Source organism: Corvus kubaryi, unplaced genomic scaffold (assembly GCF_017639235.1).
Source record: "Corvus kubaryi isolate FWS band 111438036 unplaced genomic scaffold, C.kubaryi_AGA036_p1.0 37395, whole genome shotgun sequence".
NCBI classification, from domain to species: domain Eukaryota; kingdom Metazoa; phylum Chordata; class Aves; order Passeriformes; family Corvidae; genus Corvus; species Corvus kubaryi.
The window spans coordinates 3,208,108-3,225,187 of record NW_024581134.1 but is presented as its reverse complement, the minus strand read 5'-3'; the positions used below and the strand labels follow the sequence as shown (position 1 = coordinate 3,225,187).

General features: G+C 56.2%; 1 protein-coding gene across 3 annotated transcripts; it reads right to left on the bottom strand.

Annotated features, from left to right (window-relative positions):
• Window positions 1–267: 267 nt before the first annotated feature.
• On the bottom strand, window positions 268–11,760 carry GDPD2 (glycerophosphodiester phosphodiesterase domain containing 2). 3 transcript variants are annotated; one of them, XM_042040171.1, is made up of 16 exons: window positions 11,593–11,760; window positions 8,826–8,974; window positions 7,652–7,755; window positions 7,485–7,578; window positions 7,193–7,252; window positions 6,749–6,847; window positions 6,268–6,361; window positions 5,694–5,839; window positions 5,121–5,203; window positions 4,462–4,531; window positions 3,716–3,931; window positions 2,708–2,859; window positions 2,217–2,364; window positions 1,902–1,984; window positions 1,364–1,463; window positions 268–1,125 (listed from the first exon to the last, which is right to left on the bottom strand). In XM_042040171.1, the coding sequence occupies exons 2-15, from the start codon at window positions 8,937–8,939 to the stop codon at window positions 1,367–1,369; spliced, it is 1,560 nt and encodes a 519-aa protein (XP_041896105.1). In that variant the 5' UTR covers window positions 8,940–8,974; window positions 11,593–11,760; the 3' UTR covers window positions 268–1,125; window positions 1,364–1,366. The 3 variants fall into 3 exon arrangements, with proteins under 3 accessions (XP_041896105.1, XP_041896103.1, XP_041896104.1); XM_042040169.1 differs by having other exon boundaries at window positions 4,462–4,609; window positions 11,593–11,758; XM_042040170.1 differs by having other exon boundaries at window positions 1,435–1,463; window positions 4,462–4,609; window positions 11,593–11,757.
• Between the last annotated feature and the right edge of the window lie 5,320 nt (window positions 11,761–17,080).

Below are 17,080 nucleotides of genomic sequence, written 5' to 3'. Positions count from 1 at the left end.
GCCCCGCGGGCTCCGAGGCCCGGCCTGCGCCCCGGGAGCCCCGCCCGGCTCGGCCTCCCCTCCCTGCCCGCTGCGCAGGGCCCGGCCGCCCGCCCCGGTTCCCCGTGCCGTCAGTGCGTGGCACGGAGGCGACGCGGAACGAGCCCGCCCCGGGCCGGTACCGTCCGGGCTGCGCCGGCTCCTTCTCCGGGCCGGCAGCGCCGCCGGCAGGGAAAGGTGCGGAAGGGAGGACGCAGGCGTGCCCGCCGCACCCCTGCGGGCTCTGTCTGCCGCTCCTCTGCTTTATTGACATAAATAGACAGCAACAAGTCAAACTGACACGATACCCCTCTCCCTGTTCAAGGCCGTGCTGCAATGTGACCGATGCCGAGTCCCACCGCTCCCTCTGCTGCCTTGGAGCAGCAGCAGGAGCGTGAGCGTGGTCCTGCCAGCCCCTGCTACCCACCACCCCCAGCCCTACTCCTTTTCTCTCCCGAGCAACAGGCATTAACTGCTGCATGGAGTGCCAGGACCCTGTCCCGTGAACATGAAGCCAGCAGCAGCCGGGACAGGATTTCTGTTCAGGATGGGAGGATGAAGAGCTCGGCTTCTCCTTTGTCTTGTGACAAGCCACTCTGCACCCCCCTTCCTATTCCTCAAGCCATGGGACAGGGCAGCTCCCAGGGGAGCAGCCCTTAAACCAGGTGCCCCATCACTGGCTGCAGAGCTGCTGACAACAGGCAGAGACAGGCCACCCCCTGCACCAAACAGCGACCCAAATCCCTGCTCCTGTCCAAACCCCAAGGGAGAGGCCTCAGCTCCAGCACTGCTGGATAAATATTCTGCCCCTAGGCAACCCCTGCAAAGCTTTAGTTCCTTGCTGCCAGTGGGCAATGAGAACCCAGTTCCAAGTCTTTTCAGCTGAGGGCAGCTGTGCACCATGAAAAGGAGCAAGGAAGGCCAAGGTGGAAGGGAGGCTCATGAAGGAGTCTGAAAAGGAAAGGAGCCTCGAAGCTGGCCTGAGGAGTGCTCCCTGCTTGAGCTGTGCAGGGCTCTGGCTGCCCTTCCCCACGGCTGACGCAGGCAAGAGGGGTCACTCTTGCATCAAGCTGTTGATCTTTGTGAGCAGCACATCCGTCTCAGACTCTGAGGAGACAGAGAAAAAACCAGTCATTGTGGGCAGCCACCATCCCGCAGCAGTGACAGGCAGAGTAGCCTGAAAAGCAGGTTTGAGGATACTTGGGGGATGTGGGATTCCCTAGTGGTGTCCCACAGGGCTGTTTGTTAAGGGCAAGACAGGAGGAACTCCCTGGGCTGGGATTCCCTTCCCTCCCCAAGCCATCCCAAACCACTCCGTCACGTTTGGCTGAAGAAAGCTGCCTGCCTGTTAGAAAAGAGTCCCACAGGCAGAGCCTGGCTCCAAGGGAGGGAAGCTCTCGTTCCGTGTGCACTCACCCGCTGGCTGTCTTCTGTGGGAACATTTCCTAGGAGATGGAATAGGATCGATGTTAGCATGCAAGTCTGGTCTCACCGTTCCCTCCCCTGAGCTGCCAGCTGGAGGCTGTGGGGCCCCGCAGTCCCAGAGGGAACTGCTCTCAGTGCCTGCAGCACTGGTAAAAAGGAGCAGGATCAGGATCCCCCAACTTCAGCCCACCAAGCCCTGGGGTGCAGAGTGGGCTAGGAAGTGTGAACTAAGGCATCCAGCAGCTCGAAGCAGGGTTGGGGCAGAGTTTTAGCTGCTGCCTGGTGATAAAAGCTGCCTCCACACACTTCTGTCTTACTTAGCCAGACAGGAGAGGACCTGCCCAGGATCTGAGTCCACAGAGGGTGGCAGCAGGTTTAGATCTGCACCAGCCACCCAGGGCACACTACAATCTCCCCAGACAGACCTGCCTGGGGAGGGGGAAAGGGATCAAACCTACTTCAGCAAGACGAAGGCCCAGATGATGATAAGGAAGGAAACGCAGTCTACAACGATCCAGATCATGAGGTATGTGCTGCTGGGCTGCAAGGCAATGAGACAAGCCATTGAACACCAGCTAGGGATGCTGTGCTGTGGCACAGCCCTGCCTGCTGTGCCACCAGTCCTTTTTACAGGGTCACATGTTCCCATGCCAGTACAGCGGTGAGCAGAAGACACCCTCCAGGCAGCTGCACAGGGCTGCTGCAGAAAGGCACCCACAAGTGCCTGCCACACAGGGCTGTGGGGCAGGGTGAAGGATGGAGGGGTCACTTACAAGCAGCCAGACAGGGTGTTTCATCTCCTTCAGCACCTGGCAGGCGTTGGTGGTGACAGAGCTCACCCCTGAGCACCACAGCACGGAGAAGAGCCAAGGCTGGTTCACCACATACAAGTTGACAGAGATGTTGTCCTGGCGGTACTGCCTGCATGGGACAGCTGTGGTCAGAGTAGGAGACAGCAGGGTGCCACCACACTGCACAGCCAGAGAGGGCTGTACAATTGGGATATGATCCAGCACTTGCAGCCACACGGAGCGACTGTCTGGAGATGCAGACCCAGGGCAGATTTGCTGGCAAGGCAGAGGACAGAGGACTGCAGCCAACTCCATCCTCTCTGTACCAGCCCTGCCATTTGTGCACAAGCCACGCACCCAGCCCTTCCCAGCAGCACACCAGCACTCAGCCTCAGCTGGCCCTCACCTCTCTTGGTCCTTGGGACAGTGCCCAGACCTCCGTAACTCCCAGGCACTTGGGAAAGGGTTCTCACCTGATCTCCTCAGAGCTCATGTCCTGGTAGGGCAGATTGACATGCAGTACTGGCTCCTTCTCATCCTTGAGTCTCTTCCGGCCGTAGACTTGCTGGACACCTGGGGCCTGCTGTTTGACATCTTCCCTGAACCCATCTGGAAGCCAGAGGACCTAGGGAAGAGCCAGAGAGCACGTGCAGAGGAGAGGTGCTCCAGAGAGTTTGCTCTCTTCCAATATTCCCTCGCAGGTCCAGGCACACATGGCCTGCTTAGACAGCTGCTTCCTGCCCCTCCATCTCCACACTCAGCTCCTCCACGAGGATCTCAGCCAGGACAGTCTCCTAAGAGCTTGCCCTAGCCAAGAAGTAAGCACAACAGGTTCCACTGAAGGGAGAAAGCAGTTCCAGCCTAGGAAATCTGCAACAGTTAAGTCCTTTCTGGGTCATTTAAAGAGTCAAGAAGTGAATCTATTTAGACCCAACTCTGCAGCAAGAATGCACCTTGGATCAGCACTATAGTAGAAGTCTTTTCTACATCCCTTCCTGCTCTGCATTCCCAAAAGGCCAAGAAAGGTGATTTGACTGCTGATTCATCCCCTACGGGCAGCACGTATCCTGTGCTGCAGAGGTTGGAGGAAGCATAAAGGGAACACAGGAGGGTGCAGCAGGAGTCCAAGAGCTGCAGGGAGAGTTGTGGTAGAGTGGGGGGAGGTGGCATTGTATTCCTGCTCGTGCTTGGCAGTGTTGGTCCCCTCCCTAGACTGAGTCATTGTTTACACACCAGGGTGCACAGTGCTGGGAAACCAAAGTATTTAGAGGGGTCTGAAGCTGTAGGCATTAAACCCTAATTATTGGCAACTTCTCCCAGGTAGAGAACCCCACAGTTGGGCAGGGCTGCCCAACAGGGATCACACACGGGGATGTGGTGTATGGGGTGTCAGGGATGCTCTGTGTGGCTGGCAGGGCACCTCCCACCAGGCAAGGGTGTGACAGCAGGGCCTGGCAGGGGCGGGGTGGTGACCAACTCACCTGCTGCAGTGGGATGCCTGACTGTAAAATCACTCCCAGGGTGACATTGACAAAGTTCTGGTAGTCACTGTGGTTCTCAGGCCGGAGGTCGAACATGATGGAGATGTTGCTCTGCTTGGCTGCCTCTAGAGCCTGTTCCAGGGATGGGATCCTCTGTTTGGTTGTCTCATTGCGATCAGCAGGGGAAAGACTCTGCACAGTGGGAAATGGCCTCCGCTGCAAGGGGGAGAGAGGGGCAGTCACCACAGGCAGACCACCTGTAAGCTTCCACGTCCCAAACTGTCTCTGACTCTCAGCTTCCTACACTGGCCTCTCCATGTGCTCTCCAGTGCAGACAGGCACAGGAATCCTCCCTGTGCACATCCATCGGGCACCTCTACCCTTCTCCCCACTAACAGCAGAATTCAAGCAGCCCCAACACCTGTGGGCATTCAAAGCTGCTCAGCAGTAGTCAGTCACCTTTGGGGAAGAGCCTGGCCACGGCTGCCTTCAAGCCCAGGCAGGCTGTGCAGCTCAGAGCAAACACGAGACATCCCCTCTCAAAGCAGCCTCCTCCATGACTCAGCTGAGGAGTCAGAACAAAGCCCAGCTTGGGGCATAACCGCACCCAAGGGATTTGTGCAGACTTCTGCACCCTGTCCAGGTGTCTGCCAGGACCAGTGCTCCAGAGGGAAGGTTCTGGAGCCCCAGGGCAGGGCTAATGCTTCACCCCATTCCTGACCAACCACCCTAAGGGCATTCCTGACCTCCAGAAACCAGCTGCCAGCATCCAGCTGCTGGAGATCTGTCCAGTTGAAGGCAATGCTCTGGGCAGCCCTGTCAGGGAACACAGCCTGCACGTTGGTGGTCCTGGTGAGTTCCTCGTCATGCATGAGGAATGGGACCCCGTCAGCACTGGCAAAGGAGCACAGAGGAAAGCCATATGTTGCAAGCTGTTCGTTTCTTATCCCTGCCCTGGCATTTCTACCCCCTCCCAGCCACCTGCTAGAGTAACCGCCCACCCTTATTCTACTTGTGGCCCTTTACACAAAAGTGTGTACCTAGAGACCAAGCCAGGAACCAAGTAGCTCCCTGCTCTCTAAAAGAGCTGTCCCAATAACAGGATTACATGAGATGAACTGGAGCCAGGGTCTGTTTTCCAAGCAGTACCCCTCCCCCGATGGAGCCTCCCTCCCTGGAAGGCAATCTGCATGGGGAGGACAGAAACCCAGTACCTCTCCCAAATCATTGGGACACCAAGCTGGAGCTAGTCCCATACTGGGAAGGTGGGAGTGGCAGAGCCCTTTGAACAGGGCTGCATCCAAATGCAGGCTGTATCAGTCCTCCAGGCGTCTTCCAGAATGCCCCCTGCGGGAGGTGACATCCCAGGATACACAGACCCCTTCCTCCCTCTGAGCACCTTTACCTCACCATGACATCTGTCTCGAAGACTTGCACATCACATTCCACTGCCTTGTGCAGTGACATGAGGGTGTTCTCGGGGGCCAGCTGGAAAAAGGAATGGTGTTAGTGCAGAGAGCATGGGCAGGATGGGGCAGCAGGCAGGCACTCAACCCGCCTGGATGCGCCCAGCAGCTTGGCTGAGCTCTAGGGCAACCACAGTGAGACTGGGGTGACCTGGGCATGGGGGATGGAAAAGGACAGGGGATAGAGCCAGAGCCTGCCTCATCCCTGCTTCCCAGCCTACACTACACAGCCAGGCTTTCTGCTGGGAGTCACGTGCTCCTGGTCCAGTAGCGCTCAGGAAGCAGCTCTGTCCTGCAGCTGCTGCACCTCCCTCCTCACCCTGTGCTCACCCATCCTCCAAGCCTAAGCTGCCCTGGCTGCTGTGGGGACCCCACTGTTCTGGGCTGGCCAGAGCTTGTCCAGGCCTGTGGCCACAAGGATCTGTGCCCTGCAGCCAGGCACAGCCTGGCTTTTCCTGGGGGAGCAGCCTGCCCCACCCACTCAGACCACTGCCAGGGTGCTGGTCACTCACCATGGGTGCTCCTCGATGGCCAACTAGGGCTGGCTTGGGGGGAAGCTGGTTCTCCTCCATGATGCAAGGGGAGGTGATTCCCAAGGGAGCCAGGTATAGTGCAATCATCGCTGCACAGTACACAAGCAGCAGAAACACCCTGAGACCTGCAGGCAGACAGAAGTTAGAGGGGATGAGGTACAGAGGAAGAATTTTTCAGGTCACTAGGAACAAGCCAAGGCCGCTTCAGCTGGCATTAACCTGTCATTGCCCTAGGTCAAACATTGCATCCCCAGCCTCAGGAACACTGCAGATTTATTCTTGGCCCACTACGTGTCCTTGCATCCTAACTCAGCACTTCTGCAGCACTCTGCCACCTGTAGCCCTCCCTCACCTGCAAGGCAGGGAGGGTTGAAGCTGCAACAAGGGCTGGTCATGAGAAGCAACCAAGAGCAGGCATTCCTACCACACTGGGGACCTGTTCCCACTGCACTGGTGCTCTCTGAGCACCACTCTGCCAACGGTGCTGCTTGGTTGGGTGGCAGGAAGCAGGGCACCAGCCAAGGTGACAAGAGGAGATCTTGGAGGGGATTACCTGTCTTGCGGGTGCGGTAGATGAAGCTGGCCAGGGGCCAGGCAAGGAGCGTCATTCCCCCCACAGTTCCAATGTGCAGGAAGGGACCTGTTGCCTGGGGAGGCAAAAACAAACGGGGTGTCAGCCAGCACCAGTCCCCGTCCCCAAAATACACATGGCTCCAATGCCAAGGACCTGCCACTGCAGCCAGTACTGCTGGAAGATCCACAGTGCCAGGGAGGGAGGGACAGGCTCCTGGGGGACAGAAGAGACTCCCTGCTCTGCTCCAGCCACCATTCATCAGTCTGGTGGCAGCTGCTCCAGGCAGGACTGCAAGAGCAGAAGGAGCACCTTGCCTAGCCAGGCAGCAGAAGTCAAGGGCTGGGAATTAACCCCCAGTGTACACAACCATGCTCGGGGCTTCAGTCAGCACCCTGCAGCTCAACCCCACAGGCCAGGCACTGGGTGCAGCAGGGGAGTCCCTGGTATCAAGGTGACTCACCTGCAGGGAGACACGAGCGCTTTTCCACTCCTCCGCCCACTTTATTCCCAGCCCTGTGAAGGCTGCAGCCACCACCAGGGCAGTTAGGATCAGCAGGACCTGTGGGGCAGGGCACAGGGCAGTTAGGGGAGCACACAGCATCTTGCAGGCTAGGCAGAGTCCTCTTCATCCCTTCCTCATGGGCCCCTGCAAGCCTTGATACCCCACTTTTCCCATCTGGGTTTCCAGCTGAGCTCTGTGCTCGATGCTTTGAGCACTGGGAATATTCCCATCCCAGAGACATGTGGCTGAGGAACTGACAGCTGCAGCCCAGCTCAGCGGAGACACACAGCCACTTAGTGGGGTCACAGCAGCCATACACAGCCTCAGTAGGCTGGTCCCAGCTTCTGAAGGTGCAAGGGCAGCCAGGACAGGCACCACCTCCCTGAACTCCCAGTCTCTCACCTTGTGCACCCAGTGTAGCTTCAAGGGCTGGCCGCAGAGCTGCAGGCACAAAGCAAGGACCTGCAAGAGCAAGGAGCTGTCAGAGCTGGGCTGTACCCCACACCTCAGCCCTCACAGGCCACTGGACTCAGCCACAGAAGCTCGGGCCCCCTGGCACAGGCAGGATCTCTGGCCGTGCTCAGGCTGACCCAGCTGCAGATGCTGCAGGCTCCTCCCAGCTCTGCCCAGGGCACGGCAGCCTGTGCTCAGCACAGATCCATCCCCCCAGCCCAGCGGGATCAGGAGGGCTCACCAGCAGCACAGACGAGTAGCTGATCAGCACAGCTGTAGCTATGAGCAGGACCTGGGACCAGTCTAGCCACAGCTTCCTCTCCCTGAAGATGAATCTGCCAGCAAAGGGGAGCGTCAGAGAGGCAGGGGTGACGTGGGGAACAAGGCTGGATGTGGGATCCTACTCACTCGTTGAAGTTGTGGAAATCATTGAGGATGATGATAGCGAAGTAGAGCCACACCAGTGTGAAGAGGAAGACGCAGAAGAGGAAAAGGAACCAACTGCAGTCACACTGGAAGCCAGAGATGAGAGTTATACACACACCTTCAGGGCACCTAGCCCCTGGCCAGGTTTCTGAGACCCCTGGTATGAGCCAGCCAGCAGCAGGGAGCACAGGGGGTCACAGCAGGCACTGGCCCAGGGGTGCAGGCACTGAGCTGCCCCATGGAGAGGGACCAGAGCTACCCTGGCTGGCTCTTTTAGCTGGACCCACGCTACAGAAAGATGGATGAGCATGTCCTACAACAAACTAAAAGTCTGCCTATGCTAGGATGGGGAAGATAGCCCCTGTGAAATCACTGCCTCCTTTCCCATGCAGCACTCCCTAGGAACAGGCTGGGACTTTGGACATAAGAAGGGACAGGGAGCAAGGTCCCATTCCCTTCTAGCTGGATGATCTGTGGGCTGGGCAGAGAGGGGTGCAGTGCCTCAGAACTGCCCTTGCCCTGGTGAATCGGCAGACTGCGTCCAGCAACATTGTCCCCAGCCACTAGTCCCAAGTGTGTAGGGGAGGTGAGGGGCGCCACAGGTGCCAGAGGGACACCTAGCAACCCAGACTTATTTGTACATTCCAGGCAAGACAGGACAAGCAGCAGCAGAGCCACTCCCATGGGAGTCGGAGACCTCAGAGAATCCCAGGGCCCCACCACTCCCAGGTTACAAATTGCTGGGGACACCCTCCTGGTGGGGCCACACCCAGCCCAGGAACTGTGTCTCCCACGTGCCTGGCCAGGTGCCCGGACCTGCTGCCACACTCAGCCCGAGGGCTCTGCTCCGATCCAGGAACGTGCAAGAGCTGCAGATGCACACTAACGCTGCTCTACCCTTCTTGTCACCCAGCAGGAACACAGCTCTCACCTTCTCACTGCTCCAGGCTAGGGCAGTCCCTGGACAGCGAGGGTGCCAGGTAGCATCCCAGCTCTCCTGGGGCTCGGCCCTGGGAAGCACGAGCACCAGCAAGAGGTCAGCAGCTCAGTGTCTGGGCTGACCGTCCCAGCCAGAGCCCTTCCCCAGCCCAGCCACCACTCTGAGACTCCCACACAGGGGCTGGCAAGCCCTAGGTCAGCATCACTCAGGTATCACCTTGGTGGTTCTCAGGCCCTTCCTCTTCTCCTTCTTGGCAGTGATCCACTGGCAGCTGTAGGGGCAGAGCAGGCAGGTGGCACAGGTAGAGCAGCAGCCAGGGGGGTCTGCCATAGCAGCAGACTGTCCCAGAGCAAAGGTCAGGTGTCCTGTGGGGGATACAACACAGTGTGTTGGCACAGACCTCCCTACACACTGCCCCCACCCCACTGAAGCATTTTGTATCCAGGTACCCTGGCAGGTGGCCCAGAGTGCTGGGACATCGTGGGGCTGCTGGTTGTGTCCCCAGGCAAGGCATGGTGCCAGGGAAAGAAGCAGCCCAGGGTGCAGCCCAACCTGTTCAGCAGGCTGTGCTGGGACCCTTCACCCAACAAGCTGGGGCATGCCTGGAGCTGGCAGGGAGCAGGGCCTGCTCCCCAGCCCAGGGTTCAGCACTCTGCCTGGGAGCCAGGACCACTGTGCAGGCTCCATGGGCAGGCAGCCTTGCCAGTCAGCTTGACAGCAACCTCGCACCCAGGCTTCCCACCTGCAAGGACTGTCCAGCCCCATGCCACAGCCTGGGACTCCTGTTTGCAGCTGGGGGTACATGCAACAAAGTTCCCGTTCTAAGTCCAGGTCCTTGCTGATGCAGCACCATCCTGGTAGTTCCTTATCTCAACCTGCACTCCAAGGAATCCCAAGTGTGGCTGCACGAGCTGCAGCTGAGCAGGCACTGGATGGCTTTGGTCCCAGTGCTTATGGGGGGGATGTGGGTGAGAGGCAGTTATGGGGGGAGCCCATTTCTACAGTCACGGAGATCCAGGCTGGGTGCAGGACCACCTCTGAGTTCCCCAAGCACTGGCAAGGGGAGAGGGCCTGGATGCTTTGCTATGATCCCCAGATTCCTGGTGTTTGGCTGGGAGATGCAGGGACCCCAGAACGAGGTATCCCTTGATCCACCCAGAGAAATCCCATGTTTACTATTTCTTGTCCTGCTGTGGAGATGCTCCTCCTCCTCACTGCAACCTCCCCAACAGGCCAGGCACATTATGCAACACTATCACCCTGCAGATTAAGCCTGGCTCTCATTTCACTGTGACCACAGAGTCAGGCATGAAAGCCAGCTGACCACATCCTCCCAGCCACATCCTCTCCAGTGCTGGAGGCAATGGCATGCCTCGTGGAGCTGTGTCCCACTCCAATCTGGGCTGTGGAGAGGGGGAGCAGAGCTAGGCCAGTTCCTCCCAGGCCCAGCCAGCCAGACCAGAGTGGCTCTGCCATGCCCTAGCTGTGGCCAAGGTCAGCGTGGTCTCCCCCTGTAACAGGGCAGCACCCCAGCCTGTCACCTTAATCCTAAATACCAGCACTATGGGGGTTTCCAGGGCTGGGGTGCAGAGCCTTCCCCAGCACCCACACAGAGCACAGGGTCACGCACAGGCAGGTACCACCCCAAGAGCAGGACCCCATCCCTGGCCAGGCAGCTTCTGCAGGCTGGGGGACATCTGGGGGCTGCCATCAGCAGGTCCAGCCAGCCAAGGCACAGAGGATGATGAGCAGCAAAGCAGAGTCCAACATCTGCCATCCCCTCTACCTTCTAGGGACCAGACCAGCAGCTGTGACCTGCTCAGTGATGGCACTGAGGGAGTCAGCCTTAACACAAGTACAGGAGGGTGTGGAACCAGATACTTCCTTTCTGATGCCCAGGGGCTCTGGCTGCAGGCCCCTACCCCTGCTATCACCAGAAGCAGAGCCACCACTTCCACCAGGGATCAGTGGGTTCAACCAGCCTCCACTTGGAGTCACCCTGTCCCCTGCCACTGCTCACATGGGCAGAACACTGGTGTCAGCAGCTGCTGGCAGGCTCCCACGCAGGGTACACAGTACAGGAGGAGTGGCCGTGGGCACCAGCTGTAATTCAGCACTCAACTGCTCCAAGGGACTGCTGCTGCCAGGACTGGAGCTTGGCAGAGAATGGCACAGGACTGGTCACGAATCTACCCCAACAGTACTGTCCGGAGAGTTTGGAGGGGAAATGCCACCCCGTTCTCCGGCTCAGAGTGCGACTGCAGCAGTAGCATCAGTAGTTATGGCGCAACACCCCTGGCGCAGGGCACAGGTCCCAGACAGAGCAGGGCTGGGTACACATCAGACCCAGCTCAGCTTCTGCTCCGGTTCCAGTGGGAGAGCAGCAGAGTGGGAGCTGGGGGTCCATCACGGCTGAAGGACCCCTCCTTTAGCTCCCACCAAACAACCCCCGCAGCACGCCACAGCCCTAGTGTGGGAGGCAGAGGGAATCTGAAGGGGTGACAAACCCATTGCCACAGTCACACGGCAGCATATGCTGGTAGCCTCACAAGGACCTCCATGCCCCAGGAGTGCTCGCACAGGACAACCTGGTGGCCATGAACAGGTCAAGATCCCCTTGCCCTGGTGTAGCCGAGCCAGCCCAGGCTGTGTGCCACGGGCAGGTCAGCAGGAGCTGGTGCCTAACCCCGCTGTTCCCTTTCCTCGTAGGACAGAACACGGGCTCAGCATGGGGCACAGAGTGACCCAAACCAGTAAGAGCAGCACAGCCTGGCCCAGATCCCCCACTCTCAGTCTCATGCCCGGGCAGCCAGCCCTGGGCTCCCCGTTCCTGCTCTCCAGAGCGTGGGAATAGCGTGGGCAACCCCCTTCTTTCCCCCTCTCAGCTTCCCGCAGAGCCGGGATGATCACCCCCTCCCCGTGCCGCCCTGCCAGCGCAGGACAGCATCCCCACGGCCGGGGCAGCCACGCCGGGACAAAATACCTGCTCCCCGCAGACGTCGGGCTCCCGCAGCTGGGCCAGGTGAGCACGGGCCTGGGCTCTCCCCGGGCCCATGCGTGCCAGCACTCGGCTCCCGCTGCGCTCACACCCTCCTGGGTGTGCCCCCGGCCCGGCAGGTCCGCACAGGCCGGCAAGAGGCGGGCAGACTGCGAGCGGAGCAGAGCGGGGCGGGGGGCCGGGCTGGGGTCAGGGCGGGCCCTGCCGGCTCCGATGCCGCCGCGGGGAGAGGGGGAAGGGGCCCCGGGGCCGTCACGCGTCGCAGCGCAAAGGAGTTTGCAGGCAGCCCACGTCCAGGCAGACGGAGAGTCCAGGGAGAGCTCCCGGGAGATGGAGGCAGAGCTTCGTGCATCGCCGCGCCTTTGAGCGAGGGGCTGTGGGAGCCCCTCGGACAAAAGGGACTTTTCCCTTCCCGGCAGAGGAAGCCCGAACAGACACATCCCGGTCACCACGGCTAGCTCGGCTGACACACCGGGGCATGCTTTGAAGGCGGAGGCACAGAAGTAAAAGTGCTTTCTTGCCTTGAGCCAAGAGAAATGCTTCCGAAGCAGTACATCTGAACTTTGCTAAAGCAGCAGATGAAAGGAGGCTCCAGACAGGCCTGATGGCACCTGAAGATGGATGGGCTGATGCCTTCCATCTTCCCCCTCCCTCCCGGTGGCACAGCACAGCACAGCTATGTCCCCCCCCCCACCCTCTGCTCCAAGTCTCAGCTCCTGTTGAGCCAGGATGCACGATGGGCACTCTGAACTTTCTCCATCACTGAATTGATCTGTCACTGCCCGGGATCTCAAGGGACCCCTCTGATCTTCTGCCACTTGCAAAGGACCTGAGAAAGCTGATTTACAGGGAGGTGATGGCATTCTGCAGTGACATAGCAACTGCCAATTTAGGCAGAAGCCTCCGCGCTCAGCGGGTCCTGTTCCACACTACTGTTGACAGCTTCGGCACAACTCATTGAACAACTCCATGAAATGTGCTGATTAAGGTCTTATCAGTGGAGGGTCTGGAGCGCTGCAGGAGAGTTTATGCAGGAACACCCATTGCTCTTACTCCCAAAGGAGTAAGCTGAAAGCATTGCAATGGCCAGGAGTACCCCTCGGACAAGCAAGCAGCCCTGCACCCCAGATTTTGTCAGCTGTGAGCAGTTTGGCAGTGAGGTTCACCTCCTGCATCCGTGTGTTCTGCCGACTCTGACACAGATCAGCTGCACACGGAAGAGCAAAGCCGTGGGCACGAGCCTTCCCGGTAGACCTGCGCCCCAGGAAAACCCCTGGGATGCAGAGAGCCCATTTTATGGGGTAGCAGATTCACTGTCAGGGATTGGGTTGCAGGTTTTAAGGAGATGAAGTGAACACTGAAGTGAGGTGAAGGATCACTTAAGCCAAGAAACATCTTAGTGTGTAGGGCAAAACCGAGCATGAGTAAAGAGACTAAGGTGAGACTGGAGCAGGGGAAATTGCAACAGAGCTGCGGGAGATCCAAAAGCTGTGGATTTTAGTGGTGTGAGGCAAAGCTGATGGAAGAGGCGTCCCGAGCAGATAGAGCAGCGGGACAGGCAGCTCCCCGGGGAACTGCCCACCGTCTGACCGCGCCGGGAGGGAGCCTATTTTTTGGGGGTGGGCAAGCTGTTCCCGCCCGGCGCTACGGAGGGAGCCCCATCCCCGGGGACCGCCCCGCGCCTGCAGCGGCTCCTCTGCCCACGCGAGGGCGGCAGCGCGGCCGCTCCGCTGCGCTCCCGCAGCCGCTCCCGCCCGGCACGGGGTGCTGTGGGGACGGGCAGCGGCGGTGGGGCCGCTGGGCCATTGTCTAATCCCCGCCACGTGAGGCAGCCCTGTTGAGGCAGGGCAGCGGCTCGTAGCCGTGAGGGGCGGGAGCCATGCTGGCTACTGGCGCGGCGGGGCGAGGGCCGCGCGGGCACTGCCGGTGCGTGGCCACCAGGCGGCGACCTCGGCCCGCGCTGCCGCCCCGGGAGTGCCCGAGGTTCGGGTCTGCCCAAAAGGCCGGGGATGTGACCCTAAGGACACCCTAAAGGCCGGGGATGTGACCCTAAGGACAGGGATGAGTTTATGGGTGCTACCCAAAGGACAGGGCTGAGCCCGGGGATGTGACCCTAAAGACCGAGCTGAGTTTATGGGTCCTACCCAAAGGACAGGGCTGAGCCCAGGGGCGCGACCCAAAGGACAGAGCCGAGCTCAGATTTGACATGCAGAGGACAGGGCTGAGCTCGGCGGTGCAGCACCGAGCCCATCAGACCGACATAAACACGGGCCTCCTCAACATCCACTGCCCTGCCAGCTCAGACTGAGCTCCAGGAACCAAGTCACAGGTGAACAGCTAAAGCTAACGAGCAGAGTGTATAATCAAGCTGGCTTAGCTCTACCCATCTCACCACGAAGTCAGAGGCACCAGAATTAGTTGGGAAAAAGACAGAAAATAATGTTCCTCTCAACACAGTTGCGTGAGCTCACACACAACATCAAGTGTTGCACTGATGTAAATTGAGTTTGTGTCCTGCCTTCACTTGTGAAGGTGCATCTGTGGGTGTTCTTTTAGATTATGGCAAAGTGATAAAAACAAACATGGAGAGGAATGCTCTAAGAAAGGAAAGTTATGTCAGTGTATTACAGCGCAGCTGAAGTTATCTCCCTAGACTCTGAACTTGGGCGTAGAGAAGGTATTTTCAACATATTTAAGTGACTTAATGGCTTCATGTTAGGTTCCTGTTTGTCCACTGAACTGGTCATAAACTAGTCTTTTCAGGAAAAAAAAGCAAGCCATTGTTTCAGTTACTTCTGTTTTTCATCATACTGCACACAATCTACAAGAAATACTGCTTTTAAGTTTGACTGTTTTAGGGAATGCTTTCCCTTCATGTGATCTCCCATAGGACCCAAGACCAGGAATAAAAGGAGAAGGCAATACAGGTTTCTATAACATTATTTCACACTTTCAGCTTGTAATAGACAACAAAAATTCAGAGTATCACCATTTCTCTGCTGTCAACACTTTAAAAGCCAGTGGCACAGACTTAGGCTTCCACCTCAGCTAGTAGCAGACCTACATAAGCAGATAGACCAAGGCAAAGATCTCCATCATGAATCTAAAAATCACTGCTTGCTGTTAATCTGCAGTAATATAGTTTTTGCTACAGTTTGAAGATGTTCTGCCTTGGCACATTAAGTTGTTTGAAAGAACTAATCAGACAACAAACAGCCTGCTTAAGGGGACAATGTATGATCATGGCACTAGTCTCAGTAATTTTTTTTCCTAAAGGCCAGAAGCTTGTAAGGAATTAAAGTATGAACAAGCATTGAATTAAAGATGAACAAGCTTTCAATCAGATTTTTTTTCCCCCTCCAGAAGTGGACTAGTTAAGGAGATCAGGAATGCAGATTGTGAGAGTATTATTCATCTTGAGGAAAACCTCTGTGGATGACTGTACTTATTTCAGCTCTTATCATGGAGTTTGTATGATACAAGGCAAATCACTTGACCCAAACTTTTCACGGGTGGTCCTTAAAGGTTCAATTTCCTGAATACTTGAAAACAGCATGGGGCAGATTTTCAGGAGTGCTAATCATTAACTGTTGTAATTGAGAGCAGTGATAGGAGCCCTGAGGATCAAATGCTAAGGAGTGTTAAGAGTTCAAGCTGCACAGTAACAGCAGATCTCAGGTTGGGCACTGTACCAGTGCAGTGTTTAGCTCCCTGTTTTCATAGGAATCCAACACCCCTCAAGGGTTTCTGGAGATACATTTATTAAGGTACAGAGAACACAGACTTTACAAGACCATCATAGATTATAGAATCATAGAATGGCCTGAGTTGGAAGGGACCTTAAAGACCATCCAGTTCCAACCCTCCTGCCACAGACACCTTCCACCAGACCAGGTTGCTCAGAGCCCCATCCAGCCTGACAGATTCTTCCAGGGATGGGGCAGCCACAGGTTCTCTGGGCCTTCTGCTGGAGCCTCACCATCCTCACAGTGAAGAAACTCTTCCTGACATCTAATCTAAACCTGCTGTCTTTCAGTCTGAAGCCATTCACCCTTGCCTTGTCACTCCAGGATCTCCTGAAAAGTCCCTCTCCATCTTTCTTGTGGGCTCCCTTCAGGTACTGGAAAGCCACAGTTAGGTCACCCTAGAGCTGCCTTTTCTCTAGGCTGAACAACCCCAGTTCTCTCAGCCTTTCCCCATAGCAGAGCTGCTCCATCCCTCTGATCATCTTCATGGCCTCCTCTGGACTCACTCCAACAGGTCCATGTCGTTCCTGTGCTGGGGACCCCAGAGCTGGAGGCAGCACTGCAGGTGGGGTCTCACCAGGGTGGAGCAGAGGGGCAGAATCCCCTCCCTCCCCTGCTGCCCACAGGGCTTTTGCTGCAGCCCAGGACACACTTGGCTTTTTGGGCTGTGAGTGCACATGGCTGGCTCATGTCCAGCCTCTCCTCCACCAGCACCCCCAAATCCTCCTTGCCAGGATAAGCAACAGTTAATATGTTCAGTAAGTTTTATACTACAAAATACAGTTAGGAAATAACTTTTTAGTCATGTCATATCTAAAGCTAAAAACAAACAAAAAAATTCAAACAGGCAAGTCCTTCTTTCATTAAAAAAGTTAATTATCAGATGCTGATATTTCCATCTGAGACCTGTCTTGTAAGGCATACATGCTAGGCTTCATTCATTATTTCAAGGACCAAAATATTTGGTTTTGTTCACATGTAGCTCTTTCTTTTTGGAACTTGAACTAGTTTAGAATTTGAAGATGTTTATCATTTGTCATTTCCTAATTGCCTTATTGCATACTTAAGTCACACAATAACAAACTGAAGGCAAATCTCAAGTATTCAATTTAGGATGCAGCAGAAGGTATGTTCACAGGGTATACTCACATGCAATTCTGCTCTTAACTGCATATCTTTGTGTTTAGTGTCACCTATACAAAGGAAGTCAACTAATTTAATTATAGCACAACTGTTTTTTGTAGTAAGTCCATTTCCTTTATAAGGATATTTAACTCTACTGAAAGTTAAACTGTAGGCATAAATTACTGAATGTGGCAACACTGATATTCTGTAGATCTGGTTTCACTTGCTCTGCATTGAAAAGCACTTGACCAGTGGTCTATGTTATTTTCTGATCAATATTTGTGGGTTTTTTTTCCAGGAAAAAAGATGAGATTTACCTTGTCAATAAAACAGCTTATGTGCCACTTACTGCCATCGCTCTACTACAAAAACATTTGTATTTAAGGTTTTTAATGTTTATTTACTAATTTTAAGACATTATTTTTGCACTGGGACAAGCCTTTACTGTGGAGTGCTTGCTCCTGCCACACATCTAATTTCTGCTCAGAGTTATAGCTACTATAGAACAGCATTTTCCCCCCTTTCAGCATGTGAAAGCAGCTGCAAGATCACTGTGTTAGGTCATGCTGCGGAACACAAAATTGATTTGGTGCTTGAGCTGC